This window comes from Apis laboriosa, unplaced genomic scaffold (assembly GCF_014066325.1).
Source record: "Apis laboriosa isolate Shangri-la unplaced genomic scaffold, ASM1406632v1 scaffold68_cov148, whole genome shotgun sequence".
Taxonomy (NCBI): domain Eukaryota; kingdom Metazoa; phylum Arthropoda; class Insecta; order Hymenoptera; family Apidae; genus Apis; species Apis laboriosa.
The window spans coordinates 1,369,573-1,393,764 of record NW_025224135.1 but is presented as its reverse complement, the minus strand read 5'-3'; the positions used below and the strand labels follow the sequence as shown (position 1 = coordinate 1,393,764).

General features: G+C 21.5%; 6 protein-coding genes across 8 annotated transcripts; 3 read left to right on the top strand and 3 right to left on the bottom strand.

Annotated features, from left to right (window-relative positions):
- Window positions 1–3,205: 3,205 nt before the first annotated feature.
- Window positions 3,206–8,274, bottom strand: LOC122718944 (coiled-coil and C2 domain-containing protein 1-like). Of its 3 annotated transcripts, none has more exons than XM_043944365.1 (12): window positions 8,026–8,274; window positions 7,822–7,963; window positions 7,633–7,748; window positions 7,177–7,549; window positions 6,733–7,104; window positions 6,167–6,541; window positions 5,724–6,094; window positions 4,497–4,672; window positions 4,153–4,416; window positions 3,899–3,937; window positions 3,430–3,520; window positions 3,206–3,354 (listed from the first exon to the last, which is right to left on the bottom strand). In XM_043944365.1, exons 1-12 carry the CDS (start codon window positions 8,083–8,085, stop codon window positions 3,235–3,237), a joined length of 2,499 nt encoding a protein of 832 aa, XP_043800300.1. In that variant the 5' UTR covers window positions 8,086–8,274; the 3' UTR covers window positions 3,206–3,234. The 3 variants fall into 3 exon arrangements, with proteins under 3 accessions (XP_043800300.1, XP_043800302.1, XP_043800301.1); XM_043944367.1 differs by having other exon boundaries at window positions 6,733–7,053; XM_043944366.1 differs by lacking the exon at window positions 3,899–3,937 and having other exon boundaries at window positions 8,026–8,272.
- Window positions 8,275–8,939: 665 nt separating this feature from the next.
- LOC122718946 (V-type proton ATPase subunit d) lies at window positions 8,940–10,803 on the top strand. Its single transcript, XM_043944368.1, has 6 exons — window positions 8,940–9,158; window positions 9,297–9,647; window positions 9,775–9,932; window positions 10,015–10,191; window positions 10,357–10,434; window positions 10,533–10,803. Exons 1-6 carry the CDS (start codon window positions 9,038–9,040, stop codon window positions 10,692–10,694), a joined length of 1,047 nt encoding a protein of 348 aa, XP_043800303.1. The 5' UTR covers window positions 8,940–9,037; the 3' UTR covers window positions 10,695–10,803.
- A 1,685-nt stretch (window positions 10,804–12,488) lies between these two features.
- LOC122718963 (probable tRNA(His) guanylyltransferase) lies at window positions 12,489–14,078 on the bottom strand. Its single transcript, XM_043944416.1, has 3 exons — window positions 13,693–14,078; window positions 13,256–13,500; window positions 12,489–13,039 (listed from the first exon to the last, which is right to left on the bottom strand). The coding sequence occupies exons 1-3, from the start codon at window positions 14,060–14,062 to the stop codon at window positions 12,581–12,583; spliced, it is 1,074 nt and encodes a 357-aa protein (XP_043800351.1). The 5' UTR covers window positions 14,063–14,078; the 3' UTR covers window positions 12,489–12,580.
- Window positions 14,079–14,100: 22 nt separating this feature from the next.
- LOC122718962 lies at window positions 14,101–19,858 on the top strand. The gene is made up of 11 exons (XM_043944415.1): window positions 14,101–14,237; window positions 14,370–17,211; window positions 17,281–17,510; window positions 17,588–17,792; window positions 17,850–18,002; window positions 18,085–18,249; window positions 18,345–18,530; window positions 18,694–18,868; window positions 18,988–19,322; window positions 19,395–19,531; window positions 19,594–19,858. The coding sequence occupies exons 2-11, from the start codon at window positions 14,461–14,463 to the stop codon at window positions 19,742–19,744; spliced, it is 4,488 nt and encodes a 1,495-aa protein (XP_043800350.1). The 5' UTR covers window positions 14,101–14,237; window positions 14,370–14,460; the 3' UTR covers window positions 19,745–19,858.
- Window positions 19,859–19,865: 7 nt separating this feature from the next.
- On the bottom strand, window positions 19,866–20,673 carry LOC122718964 (ATP synthase subunit g, mitochondrial-like). The gene is made up of 2 exons (XM_043944417.1): window positions 20,513–20,673; window positions 19,866–20,238 (listed from the first exon to the last, which is right to left on the bottom strand). The coding sequence occupies exons 1-2, from the start codon at window positions 20,550–20,552 to the stop codon at window positions 19,979–19,981; spliced, it is 300 nt and encodes a 99-aa protein (XP_043800352.1). The 5' UTR covers window positions 20,553–20,673; the 3' UTR covers window positions 19,866–19,978.
- Window positions 20,674–21,237: 564 nt separating this feature from the next.
- On the top strand, window positions 21,238–23,644 carry LOC122718811 (ankyrin repeat and MYND domain-containing protein 2). The gene is made up of 3 exons (XM_043944160.1): window positions 21,238–21,438; window positions 22,107–22,484; window positions 22,605–23,644. The coding sequence occupies exons 1-3, from the start codon at window positions 21,238–21,240 to the stop codon at window positions 23,187–23,189; spliced, it is 1,164 nt and encodes a 387-aa protein (XP_043800095.1). The 3' UTR covers window positions 23,190–23,644.
- The last annotated feature ends 548 nt before the right edge of the window (window positions 23,645–24,192 follow it).

Genomic DNA, 24,192 nt, shown 5'->3' with positions numbered 1-24,192 from the left:
GATATATTTATTGAATGATGAACATAGATTATAGTACAAGAAAGACATATATGCGATTGCTGCGCATAAGTCAACTGCGCAATTAGTTAAATTAAAATTATCCCAATAGAGAATTAATAAATTTTTCAAATTCCTTATTTTATCTTTCTAACAAATAAAAAAAAATTTAATGATAATTCAGAAAAGATAGTTTATTGAATTCAATGACCTTGAAATATGTTGTCGAAAACAAGATTCTGAATATCTTTTTTTCATTCCTCTATTCAGCTTTAGTTTCCGAAATATCAGCAAAAATATCTTTATAATATAATGTACTTTCAGTTTTAGATATAATATTTGAAATAAATTTTTGAAGCCTAACGAAAATAAATATAATATATTTATTTTATAATAATTTTTTATTATGGTAAATAAAAATTTTAATTTTATAATAAATATTTTATATTATTTTATACGTTATATTCATATATTTAAAATTATGCGTCGTAGATTTTGACACGAAACACGATCAAACGAAAGCATCACGTAACGCGAAGCCGCGGCATAATCCGCGAGGTGGTTTCGCGAGGAGAAGGAAGGCAAAAGAAACCGGGTATCGGGTCGCATCTGGCATCTGCAATCAACACTCGCATGGTTCCAGTGACGTCACGTCCGGTCATCTGCCGAATAAGCAGAAACCGCGTAACCAGACTCTATCTACGGGAAATGATTTCGAAAAAGGAGCGGTCAACGGAGAGCACGTGTCGTGCAAAACGAATACGGAGATTTGGTTAAATTTTGTAATCTAATTAAAATTAGTAATCTACTTTATATCTATTTTAATGGATATATATTCATATATATTCTACATACAGAAATTAATATTAATTAATATTAATAATTATCATAATTTTATATAAAAATATTTTGTTTTTTTTATCTATTAGTTTTATCTATAATATAGTAATTGATTGTGAATCTAATTCATTTTAATATTTTTTTAAACTCCTAAATACATAGACAAAAAAGATCAGAATAATAAATAGAATGTCCTATAACCTATCTTTTTAACCTATCTTTACAACATTTTATAAATGTTCAAGACTCAAAATTAAATCACATGCACAAAGAAAGTAGTGCAGCTAACGATCAGAGAGCGGCGCAATAAAATTGGTGAATCAAGGCAGGCCAAAGGGTTGAGAACAAACATCGTTAATTTGTACGCAGAATACCGCTGGCTGAAGCCAGAAGGTCAACATTAATCGCATATATATATATGCTCGTCAAACACTTTGCACTGGACCGTATAATTTGGATTCGTAGTACACTAAAGTTTCGGTTACTCGTGCTACTCTGCACCCTTTCAGCCGACCTAATTGTCTAATTGGCAAATAAATCCCATTGTTTTCCAATAGTCAAATCGGTATGTATACCGCGGGAAAAATTTTTATCTATAACTAATAGAAATTAACCGTTTATGTAATTAAACAATTTTTTGCAAATTATTAAACATCGATGTTTGATATGGGAAATGTTAACTGTTTTTATGCATTAATCTTTGTATTGTATTATGATTTTCCTTTTATGTAATTCTTGTAATTCTTGCACAAATATATGTAGATTGTAAAAAGTCGATGAATTATAAAAATTTAAAAACTTTCAAAAAATTAAAATTTGATCTATTAAATTTGATAAAGATTATAAAATATATATAAAATATATATATAAAAATATTAGAATTAAACATTACAATTTAAAGTTAGATTTAAAATAACAATTACGTTGCTACAGACTGCTCGTACAATATAAATTATATATATGTATATATATAATTATATTATATATAATTATAAAGATATTTTTTATAATAAAAAAAATAAAATATTAAATAAAATATTTAATTTGAATTATAATTATATTATATAATTATATTATATTAATTTGAAAGAAAGAAAACTAAATTATATTTACAATATACCAATCATGATCTTTACAAATTAAGTTTATTTATTAATAATTTATATAAATTAAATTAATATTTCTTATCAAAAGTTAAAACATGCATTTTATTAATATAATTGTATAAGAATCGATATATCGTTAATTTAAAATAAAATTATAATAAAAATATTTAATAATATATGCATGTAACATTTAAAAATCAGAATACTTTATAAATATATAAATAATGATTTTAATATTAATTGTATTATATCTAATATAATAATAATAATAATAATAATAATAATAATAATAATAATAATAATAATAATAATTGTATTATACTTGTTACATTGAATCAATTATTTGTTTTTGTGTTCAAATTTCGTAAATATTATGTAGTTTAATAAAGATTTTGTGGTTAGAATCACGTGCAAGAGAATGAAACAGTAGGATGACGAATTGAAAGGAGACAGAAATCAATCATTATCAGACAATAGTTTGTTAGTGGGATTCACTTGATGTATTGTTCTCTGGAAATGTGGATTCAGCTTCAGTCCGCAATCGTTCTTTCTTCACGTTTAAACCTTTCGATATATATAATTCCCTTACATGCATACTAATTAAATTGACTCACTTAAATTCAGTTTCTACTTAAGACTTAACTATTAAATTACATTTCCCTTTAACTAATTGACAATAAAGATATTTTGGTAATCTAAATTAACTTAATAATTCAACAATGTAATTAATATAATTTTATATATTCATTTCATTAATCTCTTTTATATTTTAAAAGATAATTTATGTATTTATATAAATATTTATATTTTTATATATTTTCATCTTTTTTATTTGAAAATAAATGATTAAAAATTTATATTTCTAGAATTATATATAAATTAATTAAAATTATTTATCATGATTTGTAATTAATTATAAATAAAATAAAAAAAATATCATTTAATATATTAAGATTAAAAAAATAGTTATTAATCTAGCTATACACAATGTTTACAAATTTTCTTTACACACATAATGTGTTCTGATATTTACATATTAAATTGTGCTCTTTATATATTATATATAGATATTTTTATACATATATTTTTATCATCGAATATATTATATTATTACAATATATTAAACTATTGAGATGATAAATATATTCAATTAATTTCATATCAATTTAAAGTTATTAATAAAACAAAATACAATTTATCACATTGTAATTAACAAGTTATATTTCCAAGGCCTCAACAATGTGATTATTAGTAAAGAAAACTTCAAATCATAATTCCATAATATTGTATATTAATAATCAATAATTAGCCATTTGTCTGTAATCTTTTCTATTTGTTTTGTAAGAATCGGATTTCTCAATCGTATTTTTAACTCAAGTTTTCCACCTGTTGGTTTTCTTCCGTCCATTAACTACAATAATAAAAAATCTTTTTTAATATAAACGTATATAAAAATAATATTTAATAAATAATCTTTATTATTTACCGGAAACGAATCGTGAAGTACACATTGAGTTTCCAAGGGTTGTAATTTCACTGTCACTATACCTAAAAGACTATCACTTCTAAAAAATCCTCTGCAAGACAAGGAATTTATATTACACATAATAAAAAAAAAGCAGACATTAATTATTTGTAATTAAACATTACAATTTAAAGTTAGAATTAAAATAACAATTACGTTGCTACAGACTGCTCGTGCAATATAAATTTTATATATATATATATATATTTTTTATAAATCATATATATCAATTTAATCAATATTAATTGTTTCTTTCTATAATCAATTTTTATTCATTTCTTCAAATAGTCAGTTGCAATAAATTTATAATAAATGCTATTTTCGAAAACAATATATCCGCAAAAATACAAAAACAAAAAAAAAAATAATAACATATTACAAATAGTTTTTAATTCAAGAATTGAGTAACAAAAATATAAAATTTTCATACCTTGGATTAATACAACACAGGATGGGATTCAGCGAGCATCTGCAAGCAACGTACTAATCTATTTATTATTTTTAATATAATAATTATATATCTGATACTATATACAACAAATGATAAATAGTAATGTATACAATTTATTTAATTCTAAAAAACTAAATTAAGTGAAGAATAAATTTATAAATCAATATACTTAAAAATATATACAAAAAGATTATTTAAATATCAATAATTTGATTGTATCATTATTTCATTACCCTTTAGCCCAAACTTGACATTTCAATGCATGTCTTTTGAATGCTCGTTGACATTGTCTTGATGTACGATCTATTCCAGTTAATGAAAATATTGCCTCATATTCTGGATTACATGTTCCTTTAATAGTAGTTGTTCTATCTGATTGAGGATTATCTGAAGGATAAGGAAATTCCAATATAACATAAGTATCTGCATCTTTCGAATAATTTACTCCTCTAATTATTGAAATTTCTATGTCACTATCACTTAAATCAGTACAACTTCTGTAAACCAGTATATTTACAATTATAAAATAATAATTTTTATTATTAAATTATAAATTAAGAAACATTGATATACTAACTGAACTATTGTATGAGTTTTTATCTCATAATGATGTTGTGGTGGTGGCAGTGCATCACGTTTTCGAACTATCAACATGTCAAAATCTCGTTTGTAATTCAATGCAAGTCGTTCCCATTTATTATATCCAGATACATCTCCTAATGCTTTACAATGATCTCTCGTGCATAAACACCACTATAATATTGCATAATTTATAATAAAATAAAATAATAATATAAAATATAAACAATAAAGTATAATTTAACTATTGAGAATGTCCATTTTAAATGTATACATGTGATTAATTCTGTAAATATCAGAAATATGAAAAAATATTTCAGTAAAAGTTATATGGCATGTATTGTAATGATAAATGTTTGGAATAATCTTATCTTATGAAGATTATATTTTTAAATGAAATCTTATACTTTTTATTACATATCTTTGTAGTTTACAATAAGGTATTTTTAAAATGCTATTTATACCTGCACTTTTTTTAAAACGTTGTTGAATTTTACTAACTTTCAAAATTTACATGTTTCTAATATTAATATTGCTGAATTAGACGAAGCATTTCAATATTGAAATTACCAGATTTTTGACTATATGATTTTTTTCTGTAAGAGTATATAAAATAAATAGTTTTTTGCATTCCAATTAAAAATACAATTGATATTATGTCAAAAAATAATATCATAATATATATAAAAAAATAATATTTGAAATATTAAAGAAGCTAGAAAAATAATTCCAGATTATAGAGATGTATTTTTAATAATGGAAGACATATTGAAGAATAATCTCTTTCTTTTCTTTTATATATATATATAATAGTTCTTTTTAGAATTATGATGATGTACAAAATCTGACTGAATAAGCCTCTAACATTAGTTAGATATCTAATATCAGTGACATAGATATTTAATTAAAAAAGTTAATAATTCAATAATAGCATAGAAAAATATATGTGTAAGTAATATTTTTTTTGAAAATTATTTAATAAGAAATAGGATAATAAAAGATATATAATAAGAAATATTTCATTTAAAAATTTAAATGATTTTTGTGACTTTCAGAAGACAATTCAAGATTATCCCAAAGTCTTATTATAAATTAAATATTATAATATTTATTATAATAATATATGCTTATATTATAATTTTTGAAATATTTTTGATACTTATAGAAATAATCACATGTATATATTTAAAATGGATATAATATGTATAATATGTATACATTTTACCTTAATTTGTTTTGTTAATTGTGATTCAAGATTTTCATAAATTTGTTCATCTGTTCCATTTGTTTCTTCTAAACAATCTTCCGTATTAATTATTGTGAAACTATCATTCAATAAACCTATTATACTATCTGCATTAAGTTCTTTTTTTGCTTGTGGAGATAATGGTATGGAATTCATATCGACAGGTAAGCCACCTTTACTAGCTTCAATCAATGGATCTATTCCTTTTGCTTGTCTTAAATAAGTACGAGCTAATTCTATATCTCCATCTTTTTTTGCATTAAGAGCAGCTTGTTTTAATTCATGTTGACGTTGCTGCAATAATGCTAGCTGTTTCTCTGCATGTGATGTCTTTTGAACTTGTTTTTTTCCTATTATTAAAAATATATTATCAATTAAGTATTATAACAACAATAAATTAATATATAGAATATTAAATATACCTATTTGTGCTCTTGAAAGAGAAATAGCAGTTTTTGGATCTGAAGAAATTTTATTTTCAAATGATTTAGATTCTGAACTAGTTGATAGTTTTGGTTCTGATGGTTTATCATTTTTTTCTATTTCTGGATCAGGAACAGATTGTGTAACAATTGTAAGGGGTTCAAAACCAGGTAGAGTAGGCAACTCATCAAGAGGAATGGGTTTTCCACGAACACATAATTTAATAGCATCTTCAAACTGTTTACAAATACGGCCATATCTGCGAGCTTTATGCAAATTTCCTTCGCTTTCTGCAGTTGCTTTCATTTTTTTACATGCTTCAAGACGTTCTATTAAGGCATTTTCTAAATTTTCTGGACTTGATGATTTCATTTCTATTTTTCAAATCATTATTTAATTTTATTTTATAATATTTATTTTATAATTTATATAAATTAATTTTATAATAATTTTATAATAATTTATGTATTTAATTTTATAATAATTTTTAACTTTATATACTTAATATCATATTTGCATAATATTATATGTATAAAATAAGTTATAAATTATTATAAAAATTTACCTGGAATTATATCTATGGAAGATTTTTCTTGTCTTTCATTTTCTATTTTTTCTGATTTTTCATCTGATGATATGATAATAGTTGAATCAGGAATGTTTGGAGAGAGTGGCATATCTGATAAATCTACTGTTTCTCCTTTATTTACTGCTGAAATAACTATATCAAAATGTTTTGCTATATTTAACAATTGAAGTGCCTCTTTCATGTTACCAGCTCTTTTCCATGCTATTGCGGCTATTTTATATTCTTGTTGTCTATCTTTTAATAATTTTAATGCTTCTTCATCTATATTTTTTGTAGAAGTAGGCTCTTCAACAATATCTATTTTTTCAGGTAAAATAATATCAGTCATATTTGTAGCAATATTTTCTTCTAAAAAATAATGAATGGCTATAAAAAATTATTCATAAAAAAACATAACTATCAATAAAAATGAAAAAAAACCTGTAGATTCTGTTTTATTAGTTTCTAATATATTTGCACTAGTTTCATCTATAGCATGTGATGGTAATTGTGGTGGTATATCACTTTCATTAATAGGTTTCCCAACTTGAACATTATTCAATAATTCTTTAAGTATTTTAATGCCTCTATTAAATCTTCTTGCTCGACTTAATTCATTTTCTTGCTTTGCTTTTTTTTCAGCAATTTGATAAAGTTGTAATCTTTCTTGTAATAATTTAATTATGTTTTCCATAGATATATTATCATTTTGCGTTTCCGATTGTTCTATATTTTCAATTATTGAATTCTCTTTTTTTTCTGGAAACATACTTTCAGAAGATTCCTCCTCACTTGTAATCATTTTAAGTTCACTCTAATATAATATAAAATGTTAAAAATCATTTGAATAAAACTATTATTTAAATAAATAAAATTTTAAAATTTTAAAATTTATACCAATAATTCTGGATCATTTTCTCCATCAGATAATTCTTCCTCAAAATTTATATCTTTTATATTTTCAGCTACTATTATATTTAAATTTTTTTCTTTAGGAAGTAGTTTACGAGATGCTATATATAAATTAGAAAAGATGTTGTATTAGATATTTAAAATAATAAATATATATATGTAATATTTATTTACCATGTTTAGATTTCCCAATATTATCATCACTAGCTGTTAAAGCTGCTAATTCAGCTTCCAAATCATCATTATCATCATCGTCATTATCCATAAAATTATTTTCTATATCATCCAAATTTTCTGGCATATTGAAGATTCCATACTATTAAAAAATATGTTTAAAATAATCAATTAAAAAGTGAGGTTAAAAATATCAAATAATACCTGCGCTAAATTATCAGCAGGTCGCGTTTGTCGTTTTAAATTCTCTCTTTTTCCAAACATATTGTTCTATGAAATATACTTATTATCATAAATCAATTAATAAAATACTAAGATTATTTAAATAATCAAAATACATTAGATACAAGATATTGTAACAAAACAATATTCTATATTATGATGCATTATCCATCATATAATATACAAGGCTAATATGATATTTTAATATAGTATTCACTATGTATGTCTTCATGTATGATATAAGTATTTAATTATTTAAGCTTTTATTATTTCTCAATAAGAATAAATAATTTTCATAATTATATATACATACTATATAATTATGTATATAATTATATATACATATATTTCATACATATATTTCATAAATATATATATGTATATAAAATAATTTTATTTAAAGAATTATTATATATTACTCTGTAAATTCAATATATTTATATTTAATTTCATTTTTTGGATATATTAAAAATATTGCTTTTTAAATTTTAAAAGCTATAATATATCTAATCTTTTTTTATAATATATTTTTCTATACGCTATTATTTTTTATAATTCTTGCTAATGATTATAAGTTTTTAATAATATTTTATATCTTATTTTACATTACCTATATTTTAAATTAAGATTACCTATATTTTAATTTATAAAAAATAAAAAAAAATATAAAAATAGTTTCTTCTTCTTATTCAATTAAATTAATAATTATTTCAATTTTTGATTTTCAATAAATTTCCATATATTATCTTGTATAATTAAAAAATAGCTACTTTAAAAAAATCAAATTTGAATAGTTTAATCAGATATTCAATAGTTATTTAGAAATTTATTTAGAAAGTCAATATTATTTATAAATTTGGCCATTTTTTTTTATGGCTTGTAGCAAACTTCTCACAAGATAGTCATATGATCGACACGAAAAAGGGCGAGTCCAACTTCAATTTTGACGGATCCATATTTAAAGTGGAATAATTGTGGTAAAAAATCCTCCAAAATGAAGGGTTGTATGTTTAATATCGATGCAGGATATTTGGAGGGTCTTTGCCGTGGATTTAAATGTGGAATTCTTCAACAAAGTGATTATCTTAATCTTGTACAATGCGAAACTCTTGAAGGTAAATTTTATTTAACATTTATATTTCAGTTTCAAGAATAGTAAACGTTATTTGAAATTTAAAATACTCTAATTTTCAAATTGTTATTAATTTGATATTAATTATTTTAATTATATTAATTATTTTTTACTTCTGCAGATTTAAAACTACATTTGGCTGGTACAGATTATGGTAGTTTCTTAGCTAATGAACCATCACCACTTTCTGTCAGTGTGATTGATGATAAATTGAGGGAAAAGCTTGTTATAGAATTTCAACATATGCGCAATCATTCTGTAGAACCTTTATCACAATTTTTAGATTTTATTACTTATAGTTATATGATTGATAATATTATCTTACTAATTACCGGTACTTTGCATCAAAGACCAATTTCAGAATTGATTCCTAAATGTCATCCGCTTGGTAGTTTTGAACAAATGGAAGCTATTCATGTAGCAGCTACACCTGCTGAACTTTATAATGCAGTTTTAGTGGATACTCCTTTAGGTATAAGTTATTATGAAATATAATATTAAAATTTTTTTATAAAAAATTAAAATTATAAGATATTATTGTTTTATCATATTTTAAATTATATCTTTTTATTCTATTTAAATATTCAATAAATTTATAGCACCTTTTTTTGTGGATTGCATTTCTGAACAAGATTTAGATGAAATGAATATTGAGATAATCAGAAATACATTATACAAAGCCTATTTAGAAGCATTTTATAAATTTTGTAAAGATATTGGAGGAACAACTGCAGATACTATGTGTGAAATACTTGCGGTAATAAATTTTATAAAATTAATAAGATAATTAATAAATTAATTAATAAATAAAATCTATTAAATAATAAAATAATTTACAGTTTGAAGCCGATAGGCGAGCTATTATAATAACTATCAATTCATTTGGAACTGAATTAGGTAAAGATGACAGAGCAAAATTGTATCCTCGCTGTGGAAAATTGAATCCTGATGGATTAGCTGCATTGGCAAGGGCAGATGATTACGAACAAGTCAAAGCAGTTGCAGAATATTTTGCTGTAAATAATTTTTTTTAAATAAGATTTTATAGTTTTTAAGAAATTTATATCTTTGAATTTATATGTTATTTGTATCTTATTTATATATTATATTTATTATTATATATTATATTTATATATTTGTATAAATATAATAATAATTTTACATTTGAATTATTTTTGCAGGAATATAGTGCTTTGTTTGAAGGTGCAGGTAATAATCCTGGTGATAAAACTTTAGAAGATAAATTCTTTGAGCATGAGGTAAATTTATATTTACTTCATTAAACTAATATTATTGACAAAAATTAATGCAGTAAATATATTCAAATCTTATTAATTTTAATGTTATTACTGCACAGGTACGTCTAAATGTTCATGCTTTTCTTCAACAATTTCACTTTGGAGTATTCTACAGTTATCTTAAATTAAAAGAACAAGAATGTCGTAATATCGTATGGATAGCAGAATGTGTTGCGCAAAAACATCGTGCTAAAATAGACAATTACATTCCAATTTTTTAATAAGTTTTCATTTTGTTGATTATTTATGTTTAACTGTATAACAATATCACGAAAAAATTAAATTTTTTTCTTTTTTCTTTTATTATCACATTTTTTAACTATAAATAATTAAATAAAAATTACAGTATTTCGTGTTATGAAGAAAAGAAAAATATTTCAAAGAAAAAAATATAATTATCTAATTAATAATTGAAATAAAAAATGATTGTATGTAGTCAATTGGACAGATGATATTAAAAATTATTATTTAATATTATTGTCATATGTAATAAGAGTTTATATCATATAAATGTATATAGTGTATTTTATTGTAGATCAGTATATTATGTTTGATATTAATTGATGTTGTAATTATCAATTCTATTGTAATATAAAGTAATATATAATGCATTCCAATTTCAAATTAAAGATACTCACTTTAAATAATAATATCTTATGTTAAATTGATTTTCAATTTTTCTTTATTCTAACCCAAAGATAATAATAATTTTTTTAATAATTATATATTAATGATTTTGCAATATATATACATGATTTTTTAATATTTCAAAATTTCATTTCAAAAATAAAATTTAATCAATCAAATTTAAATAAATCAATGTATTCAATAAAAAAAAAAAAGATAAATATTTCTAAAGAATACTTACAATATTTTTATTTATAAAATATGTATATTTTTTATATCTTTTCCAATATATAAAATTTATTTTAATAAATCAAGTAATAATATTCTAATTAATTCATTATATAATAGTATTTGAAATAATTGGATTATTATAAGTTATTAATGTTATAAACATACACATGCAAAAATAAAATTTTATACTTGAAATTAATTCAAAATACTTAAATGACAGAAGTAAATATGAATTTTTGTAATGCTTAAAACAAGTCTATATCCTATACCATTTATGTTTATGAACAAAATTTTTTATAAAAATCTTAATACATTTATTCTAGAGCAGCCTTTCATTTCATAAATAATTTAATAGTATTTTTGCTATTAAAAAATGATACTGAAATCAAATAAGTCTAAAATATAAAATCCTAACGAAAAATATTTCACAAATATATATATATATATCCCTAATATACATATATATATATTTATATATTAAGGATAGAAATCTTGTTTAGCATAATTTGCTAAATTTTATAAGATTTCAAAACTCTCGAAATCTAGAATGCTTATTTTTTCCTTTTTTTAAAATATCTATTTTGTTGTAACTTAAAAACTTAATAAATTTTCACTTTTGAAATTCGTTAAACTTAGATTCATAATTATTTTATAATAATAATCATATTTTTGGCTTATAATAAATTAAATTTTTATATTTTATTTTTTCTTATGTAAATTGGATTAGTAAAATTGTACCAATTAAAAAAATCTAAAGTCTAAATACAAATTCAATTGGATTATATTTAAATGTCATAACATTCTTATAAATTTCTTTATATAAATTATTCTATATTTAGATTTTGAGAATTTTGTATACAACAAAAATAGCAAAAAGTTTTGAAGTTCAAAAATTCAAAACTTTGAGTTTTAACGGTTCAAATATTCTATTTGTGATATGTATGTATACATACATACATATAAAAATACACATACATATATGAGTATGTAATTTATCATATAAAAATACACTTTCTAAAAAAATAGTAAGATAAAATTTAATTTTTGAATGAAAGATTTACAAAAAAATCATAAATATAATCAGAATTATTAATTCTGAATTTTGTAATTCTTTCACAATTAATATTTTATAATACCACTTCTGATAAAATGAGATGAAAATATTCTTAATTACTGGAAATAAACTTTCATTATTTTCCGTTAGGATATTTTTCAAATTTATTATAAAAAAAAGAGACATAAACACTGCTTATCTTCTACAAATTCGTTCACTTTCACATTGCATTCTTTCTCCATCTGATTCTCTACTTCTTACTGGATGTACTTCTTCATTTATAGAATTCACATTAGCAACTGAAGATGGTGGAGTATTATTAATATGTTTCATGTTAGCAGTTGGTGATGGTGGTTTTGTTGTTCTGATTGGATTTGTAGAAACATTATTAACTAAATTTGGAGGTTGATAAGTTGCTAAACTTTTTAATCCAAGTACTTCTGGATTTTCTTTCCAAAAACGATCTCCAATAATATCATCTACCAATGGAACGACTGCAGGTTTCAGTCTACCTGTTCCATCAGGTACTAATTTTCTTATAAGTGTAGTTCCTTTTCGGAAAAGTGGCGGTTCATTATTGTAATTTATACCAAATTCTTGAAAAAGTAATTCGTTTTTATGTGAAGCCAATGTACCTCTAAGCTTAACCTCTGCCTAAAAATAAAAAATAATAATTATAAAATAAATAACTATAAACAAAATAATAATTTTAAAAAATATAATATAAATATATATCTATATAAAATAATATAATAAATAAAAATAAATAAAATGAATAATATAATATATATTTATATATAATTATTATTTTCATAATAACATATATAAAAATATATAAAAATTAAGAAAAGCTAAATTATAATAATTTACCTGGCTTGGAGTTAATTTTCCTTTTAATACAAGATTCCAAAAGCAAGTATTATATAAATTATTTACATGAGCATCAGCTTGTCTCCATGCTAAATAATCCCTTAAATTTTTATCCGTAGGATATAATACAACGCGAGCATCAAAAGACGGTGGATAATATAATTCTTTGCCTTGGAAGAAACGAGGCCAATGGTAAACATATGATGATGCAAAAAGAGAATTCACATTTGTCATCAATTTTGAAGCTAAAATATTATAAAAATATTTTAAATAATATATTTATATTATAGATATATATAAAATATAAATATAATATAATATAAATAATAATTTTAATAATAAACGCATTTATCACATATATATATTTTTTGTTTCCTATTATTTATTTACTTCTTTAAATTTATTATGTTTTAAACTATTTTTTAAAATATATATACCTCTTCGTTTGTAAAGTTCAGTGTCTTTTCGAAAGACGAAAGAATATTCATCACTTTGACCAAATCCTAAAATGATTTCTTTGAAATCTTCCATAACCGTAATAGCCGCGCGATTCATTAATTGCAAAGCAGCTACATCGTTTGGTTTGGTAAATTGATGCGCTTCACAAAATTTCGAAAAATTTCTTCCATCTATTCTAACCACAATCCAACAATTTGGCAAACAACAATCATCACGTTCAAATTCTTTTACATATTCAAATTTACTTTTAGCCATTCTCATCAAACTTATGTGCCGGCTATTGACCACTTGTTTGACCAAGCTAATGATTTTCAGGAAGTTGCTTCCTGTTGTCAGAAAATACAACATTTCCTGAAACTGCTGAGTGTTGAAGTCTCCACTGTCGAGTTCGTTTCAGTTTAAGATGTGCACAATATGTCTCAGAACGCACTTATTAAAAAACTGCCATTAACTTTTTATGATGAAATAAATTAACACTTGATACGTATATTTCTAAATAGCCACGTGTGCGTTTATTGGTTAGGTATAATCATTTGTGTTATTATGTACAAAAATATTCAAGTTAAATAAAATACTAATTTGTAATAAATTCTTATAAATTAAGAATATTTAAATAAACGAAAAATATATTTATATTTTTAATATTTTTATATAGGTATATTTATATATATAGATTTATATATATATATATTAAAAAAAAAAAAAAAAAAAAAAAAAAAAAAAAAAAAAAAAAAAATTGTAACAATATGGATTTACACGAACGCTATATGCGTATTTCAACAATAGATTTCTCGATTTTAGAATTATTAGAAATTGCATTTAAAGATGATCCATTTTTATTATTACATCGTTTAAGTAAATATTATAACACTGAAATAATAAGAAATAATTTACACGCAAAAAAATTATATACATTTCGAATGATTTTATGTTATGAATATCAACTTATATTTCATACAACAAATAAGCATGTTAGAATAATTCCAAATGATTTATGTTTTAAAACAATAGAAAATACTTTATTTGTAAAAGATAAATTACAAAATTTTTTTGAATATCCAATTTTATATGATATTGTAATTTTACAGTTAACGCTTTACTGTAATTCACAATGTATTGAGCAACATATGATAAATTTTCGCAAATCGAATGTTAATAGTTTGAATAATAATGAAAGCAAAATTTTATATTTGAAAATATTAGAATGTTTTTTAGAATCATTACAATTAAAAAAATATTTATATAATGATTTGGAATCAAATCTATTGAAACGTTTTAATTCTCTATATCTAAAAGATATGATGTTATGGTTACAAATAAAAGAAAACAAAGAATGGCAATTATTTGCTTCAATTTTACCAAAATTAATAAATACTTTTGGTTATGAAGATATTTTGCCACCTATGTGGAATTATATTTTAAATAAAATGGATTTAAATGATTTAAAAGATTTATTAAGTGCACTCAGTATTTTAATAGATATATGTTTTTCTGTAAATTTAAAAAATATTAGTTTCATGCATTATGATATATTTTATATAGAACAACTATGGTTATTATTATTACAAGGTTTAAAATCTCCAATACAACAATATCGTAAACAAGCATTATTTATAATGAAACGAATAACTGATTTCATAAATACTATAAATGAAAATGACTTGAAATCAAAAAAACATAAAATTATTCCTTTCGTATGCCATCAATCAATTAAAACAAAAATATCAATAAATGACATTAAACAAAATTACTTTTTGATATTAGAAGCTTTAGAAGAAAAACATCATCATTTAATATTACCTGCATTAACGTATTTACCAATATTGATAAAAGGAAACAAAGAACATACTGTATGTAACAATTGCTTTGACAATATTTGGTTACAATTAATTTTTGAAAGAATATTATTGCATGAAAATAATACCATAGTAAAACAAGGTATATTATATATTTGTAATTCACCTATTTTTTTGTATGACAATCAATTTTTAAAATTATTTATACATGTTTTAAATAATACATATTTATATGAATGTCAAAGTTATCAACAAGAACCAGAAATATTAAATGATATTATAAAATTATTTATACATGTAAAAACTGAACAAATTGAATTTCTTAATAAAGTTTTTAAGATAATCAATGAAGAAACATGGGCTCCAATACCAATATTTTATATGTTGAAAGTTTTAAGAATAGTATCAAGTAAAGTATCAAATTATTGGGAAGATAATCAATTAAATTTAATTAAATCTTTGATTCAAAAAAATTTAAGTATGCACTCATATATATTAAAGATTGCATCTCAAATTGAACTTTTAAACATAATATTCCTTTCTGTAAAAAAAATTAATGATTTAAAAATTGTAATGAATATGTTATTAGAATTTTCTTTAGAAGAAACATTTATAAGAAATTCATTTCTATGGGATGATATAATAAGATGGCTGAAAAAAATATTGATAAAAGCAGATGTAATAAATTTCATTAAATTTATTTGTGAAGAATATACATATAAAAATTTGCATCCCAAATTCAATCCTGCTAAATTTGCTATTATTATTATTATGTTTTATGATGCAAATCTAATAGTAGAACAGAAAACATGTCCTATAAAGGAAATACTCAATAATTGGCTATTATCACTTAAGAGAATAGATGTAAGACCTTATGCAAATATTATACATATTTTCTATATCGTAGAATTTATGTCACATTTACTTAATTTAAATATTACAAAAAATCATAAAAATATCAAACAATTATTATCTATATATATTAATGATGCATTAAAATTTTTACTTAAAAATAGTAGAAGCATACCATATAAGTTCAATTATGAAGAAATGAACAGATACCTTACTACAATTATTTTAATTCTTAACAATGGATATTTACTTTTAACAGAAAAAGAAATTTTATATTATGTCGAGAAATTCAAAAAGGAAAGTATATTTATCATTCAAAATATAAAACAATATACAAATATGCATTATTTATATGCATTATATATTTTACATTATACACAAAATATTTTGTGTGCAAATTATGCATCATTTTACATTCAACCATTGTTAGATATTTGTAACATTCGCATATTTAATAATGATGAAAGTCAAATAAAATTTAAAGGAAAGATAGCATCAGATTGTTATATATTACTTGCAAAACTTATAAATCAATTTTTATCAAAAGTGGAAATAGAAATGTGGCCTCAGAAAATTGATTGGAATAAAAATATTTCCTATTTATTTGAAATGGGAGGAAATGAAATTGTTCCAGAAATAGCATTAATATTGAAAACAATGGTTAATAAAGGAGCAATGCAAAATTTAGAAAATACATTAAATTTAGAATCTATTTTTACTGACTGTTGGAAGACTACATTATTAAGTACAAAGAACAAAACTTATTTTCTGGCAATAGAAAATCTTGTAGGAGTTATTATAAATAATAATTTTTTAATATTACCCAATATTAAAAATTTTGTAAACAATGTAAGAAAATAACATATTAATTAATAAATTAACATTTTTTAAAATATTAAAATTATTTTAAACTTTTAGTTTATCGATCAATTACTTGAAGAAAGTAATAATGTGTCAAAATTAAAAAAAATTTTATTAAATGAAATGAGATTATTAAATACATATTGTTTAAAAAAATTGCAAGAACCACTATTAGCATGTCTGCTTCATGGACCTGTACTTCGAAAAGACAAACAAATAGAAAATCAAGTTTATTTATATATTATAAAAAATTATCAAAACTGTTATCCACAACACATACAAATAATGTAAGTATTTTTATAATTTTTAATTATATTATATATATTTTATATATTTGTAATTAATATTTTAATTTCATTAATAGAGATTATAATATCAGAGCAACTTCTGTTATTCTGCTACATAAAATAATTAATGAAGATAAAGAATTTGCATCAATATTTCTTCCAATTATTTTACAAAAATTAGAAAAATATAAAAATAAACGATATTTTAATTATTCATATATACATAAAGTAAAACACAGAATTATGCAAATTTTGTTAATAATGCAGCCAATTTTAACTAAGGTAATAAAAAATATATTTTATAAAATAATAAATAAAAAAAATTAAATTTATTTACAGGATGACATTATAACATTACAAGAATTTCTTTTAAATTTATTACTTTTGGAAAGTAATCAACATAGTGTTAGAATAATGCAAGAGTGGATATTAATAAAAATTTTTGTAGAAAATGTGGAATTTCATCATAAAATTTGGGAATTTTTTGAAAAGGTATTTAAACAAACTGTTTTTTTTTCTATAGAATTTGTTTGTTTTTTTATATATAAAAGTTCAACTAATTTAATATGTGTAGGGTATTACAATACGTCCAGGATGTGTTAGTTCCATAATATGTATTGTCTATCATATTTCTAAACTTCTTTCTAAAGATTCTCAAAGCAATTTTATTTTAACAGCATTGAATTATATTGCCCGTTGTTGTTTAGGACAACAATATAATATGCGTCTTTATGCTCAGGTAAATTGTATTATATCAAATTATAAAATAAATTATATTATTTAATTATATTTATTTATATTAATAAATTATATATTATTATTTGTTTATGACAGATTATTTTTGTAAAATTGTATAAAATGTTAGAACAATTAAATTCTGATCATGTTATATTACAATATGAAGGATTATATAATGCTGCAATTACAAGTTTAAAAGATGGATTAATAAGAAATTCAAGCAAAATTGAGAATGATTTTTATCTTTCTACATTTCATCCTATATTGGACTATACCTTACAAGTAAATTAATTAAAAATAAAATTAATATTTAAATCTATTAAATGGAAATATTCATAAAAACATATATTATATAACATTATTTAAACATATATTATACATATATTATTAAACATATATTATTAAATATATATTATTTAAATAATAAGATTTTTCTTATTTGTAGACAATTTATCTTGAATTACCTCGATTGACTGATATGGATGCAAGTGAATGGATAATTCCAAATTTCTTTACAATTTTGAATTTCAAAAAATTTAATGGTCATGCACTTCAACTATATAATTTAAATAAATCATTATCTGATATTAAAACATCGTCATATTTAATAAAACATTCAGGTATTTTATTAAAATATATTATCATCATGATTATAACAATTTCTAAGTACATTTTGTATATATATATATATATATATATATAATAAATAATAAGTATAAAATAAAGAAAAAAAATATAGGTGATACAGAGCCATTCATAAAAAAATGTAATATGGATTTTGAAGAATTAAGTGATATTCAAAAAAAAATTAATCCTATAATGTCTATCAATTTATCACATAATGATATTTTTCCAACAATCAGAGAGTCTATTTGTCATAAAAGAATATCGAATGAAGAAAGTCTTATAGTTGTAGCATGTCTTCTTAGTCGTATTCCAAATTTAGGCGGACTTGCTCGTACTTGTGAAATTTTTAATGTCAAAGAATTAGTTATTGCTAATTTGAATCAAGTCAAAGATAAAGAATTTCAAAATCTTAGTGTATCAGCTGAAAATTGGATAACTATTACAGAGGTATTTCACTATTATATTAATAATGATTCAGAAATGGTTCTTGTTATAATAAACTTAACTCAATCATTATAGATAAAACCATATGAATTATGTAAATATCTGTTAGATAAAAAGGACATGGGATGGTCTTTAGTAGGAGTGGAACAAACAGCTAATAGTATAAATTTATTAAATATGAAATTTGAAAAAAAAACAATTCTTGTTTTAGGGTAAGTAATTATAAAATTAAATAGATTTATATAAAGAATATAAGAATAATTATTATTTTTAGAAATGAAAAGAACGGAATTCCTGCAAATTTGATACCTTTGTTTGATACTTGTATAGAAATACCACAAGCTGGTGTAATTCGATCATTAAATGTTCATGTTAGTGGAGCAATATGTATATGGCAATATGCAAAACAACATATATTAACATAGTCTTATTTTTTATCATAATAAATAATTATTCAATATATATAATATTATCTAATATTAATTTCTTATAAATAAGTAAATATTTTTGTTTAATCAAATTTTTGTTAAATAATAGAATAAAAAATACTTTATTAAATAATATTAATGTTTATTTATATAATTAAAATTGAATTTATATTTATATATTTATTTGACTATTATACAGATTATTATATTCATGTAAATAGAAACACATTTTTATACTTTATATCCTGCAAGATGTTGTTTTCCAATACATTCTCCAACAAAAAACCAACAGAGGACTTCAATTCCAACTAATGTATTTAGCCAAGCTTCGCGTACAGTAAGTTGAAGAAATCGTTTTTCTTTGGCAGAAATAATCAGATTTTGAAAACCATTTCTTATAGCAGGAATATCAGATATTTTTGGTGGAACTAATTCAACCTTTGCATAATACATAAATTTTCTTAAAGCAGGTCCAGATTTTGTTACTCCAACTGTAATAATCATAATTATAAATCATAATTAACATATTTTACTTAAATTAATGAGAAAAAAATTATTAATGTAAAATATTAATTAATAATATTATTAATGAATTATAATCATTATGAAATGCCAATGAAATATAACTTAAATTTAAGGAAATGAAAAAATTAATTCTAGTATCATATAGTAAAGATATTAGTGTTATATAATAATATTTTATAACTAAATTATAACCAATTTTTTTAAAAAAATGATTATAATAATTAAATATCAAATACATACGTTTGATTAATGTTGATACTTCTCCTACAATTTTGGACATTTTTAATCACTATAATTGTTTTTAAAAGTACAGAAGTATAATTGCTTTTTACAATTCTTTTGCAAGTGATAACTCTGACATCTAACGGTAAGTAGAATCAAGTCGATAGAGTATATGTTCGATATTTTTATTTCGATATTAAATATTTACTATTATTGTCGATATTTTTTATTGCAATATTTAAGTATTTAAGGAAAAAAATAACTATTTAGTTACATTGAATATTATAATCATCTTTATTAAAAAAATAGGAAAGCTATAAAATAATATTTTGAAAATTTAATCAATATCAATTTGTAGACAGATTCAAACTAATTTTTAAAATGATTTCCATAATTATTAATCCATTTAATAATTACAAATTCAAATTCATGAAAATTATTTTAGATGAAATTAATTTAGATGAAAAATTAAATTTTTTTACTCGATTAAGTATTCTCGCAAATTTATATATGTAATGAAAATTTAATATATAAAATTAATGAACGAACTGTCATTCGTGTAAATTTATAGACTTATAAAGATAAAGGAAATATTATATTCTTCTTGTCTTTATTTCGATTGTTTAACATTTTACAATAAATTATTTAAAAAAGATTTCCTATATAATTAATTCCCATAAGATAATAGATTATATATCTCATTTATACTTATATTTTCGTTATGCTAATCGATAGTAAGAAAAATGGCGTCTTCACCAGAGAGTTTAATTGCTATACAAAAGCAAATTTTTACAAAAATCAGCAATAATGAAGTATCTGAACTCAAAGTATTGTTAACAGCAAATAAAATCAAAATTGATTTTGTGGATGAAAATGGTATGAGTCCACTACAACATGCTTGTTACAAAGGAAACAAGGAAATAGTACAGATGCTGTTGGACCAAGTAGGTTAACTTTTTAAGATTGTATTAAACAATAAAATATAATTTAAAAATATTTTATAATTTAAATATCCAAAATCACTTTTGTAAAAAAAAAAAATAAATAAACAATGCATATTACTTATATAAAAAAAACGAGTGAAAATATATTTCACATATAAATTTTTGATTTTCTTTTTTTATCTATATAATAAATAAAAGATTCTTCAATTACAATTTATCAAATATTTTTTTTTAAAAATATAGTAAAAATTTTAAAAATATAGTATTTTAAAATATAGTATCTTTTTTCATTTTACATTCTAAACAAATGAATACTTGTTTTTAAATATAATTAACTTATATATGTATATTAATGAATTTTGAAAATAAAATAATTTTTATCAAAAAAATATTTTTTGAAAGTTTAAAAAAAAATAAATAATGCATATTATAAAATTATTAAAGATTGAAATTTATAATTGATTATTCAAAAAATTATTATATAGTATATTTGAAAAAAATTAAATTCTAAGAATATTGAGAGTTATTATCTAAAATATATGAAATTTATTATTTAAAAAATTTAAAAAAAAAATTTAATAAGTAAATATTAAATATTACCAATAATATAAAATATACAATCATAATATGAATTATATAATATGAATAATTAAAATATTTTATTATAGGGAGCAGGTGTAAATGCATGTCAACATGAACATACATATACAGCTTTGCATTTTGCAGCTCTTAGTGGAAATGCTGAACTTTGTCATCTTTTAATGTCTTATGGAGCACGTTTAACAGCAACAAACAGTGTAGGACGAACTCCAGCACAAATGGCAGCATTTGTGGGAAATCATAATTGTGTAGCAACTATCAATAATTTTATTCCAAAAGCTGATATTGATTATTATGTTAAACCACAAGGTTTACAAACTGAATCAATGCTTCCACCACATTTAGCAGATTCTTTTCATAAATTTATAATACAAATAAATGTACATCCTGTACGTGTAGCTATGAATTTACAAAGATATCCTGGTCTCTTAGAAAATGCTACTAAGGTAAAGTTAATACATATTTTTTAGATAAATAGATAATTATAATTCAATTATAGTTTTTTTTTCTATAATGTAAATAAACAGTTATAATTTTATTATTCTTTTTTTTTTTACAATTTTTAGGTACAAAAAGTTTTAGAATCTATGCATCACAAAGAAATGACAAAAGGTGCAGAAACAAATGAAGTGATGGCATTTAAATATCATTATCTAAATTGTGTTGTGGCTGAAGTGATTAAATTTCAGAAGAGACAAGAAGCAATGAAAGCAGAAAAAATTGACAAAACAAATGAAGAAGGAGAAGAAAAAAAATCAGATACTATTGAAGGTTTAATAAGAAAATTTTTAAAATGTAGTAAAAGTGATGGTATACCAGAATATCAGGAAGCTTTTCTGAGAGAAAGTGTAAGAGAATTTCCATACAGAGAAAGTACAATTTTTCGTCAAATGGTTGCAACTCTTGCAGCTAGTGATCCACCATCTGCAGTATCAGTAGTATCAGCTGCAATTGATGGTCAAAGAGCTTTTTTAGATAATACTACACTTTGCATTACTTGTGGAGAAGATAAAGCTAACAAAAAATGTAGCAAATGTAAAGCAGTGCAATATTGTGACAGGGAATGTCAAAGACTTCATTGGTTTATGCATAAAAAAGCATGTACCATGCAGATTAGGTCAAAATATAATGCCAAATGCAAAAATAAGTGATCCGGATAAGGAACAAATAAGCAATGCTGTAAGCTCTAGACTATAAAATCTAAGTGTTAACTAATATAATAATAAAAAATTCAATTCTAAACAAATAACTTTAATGTGCTGTATGTATCTATTTAATTTTGTATTACATTCTTCAGTTGAAAAATTGAAAAAAAAAAAAAAGATAATTCTATTTCATATATTTGACGAAGAGATTTGATTTGTACTTTTTAGATTTACAAAATCTAATGAATTTTTTATGCATTGTAATACATTTTTATCCTCTTTAATTTGAAAAATTCAACATATGTTATAAATAATTATTATCATCATGTATTATAAATAGTGTCAATATGCAATTCAGTTAAAATGTTATTTCCTCAGGATTGTATTCTTGTGGTTGTCATCGCCATAAAAATAAAATATACTTATAATCAAATTTGTATTATTTTAAAATATTATTGCTTTCAAAATATCATAATTTGTCATATACATTGAAGTGAAGCTATATACATTGAAGTGAAGTTAGAAGAAGTAAAAATAATTTTTTAAAAATATTTTTATTAGAAAATATAATTTTTCTAAATATGAATATGGTTTGATCAATTATATATACATAGATAAATAACAATTAAAATCTTTAAACATTTTTAATTATTTTTAGATGACTAATTTGTCTAAAATTTTAAAATTATTTTTATATTACTTATTATATGTGAATTATCTAGTCCTTATTATATATTATTTTTATACTTAATTATTTTTGTATATGACAGAACAAATATATTTTTAGAAAAAAATCATTAAAACTACAAATAATATATCTTGCAAAAAAAAAAACAAATAACAAAGACTAGATTTGTTTATCTATTTTAAAAATGAATTGTTTTTTGTTTCTATAAACAATATAAATTATTATGTCTAATAATAATCTACAAATCCTATATCAAAAAACATATCTTCTGGAAATGACTATTCTAATATCATTTTTTAATTTTTTTTATAATATTTATTA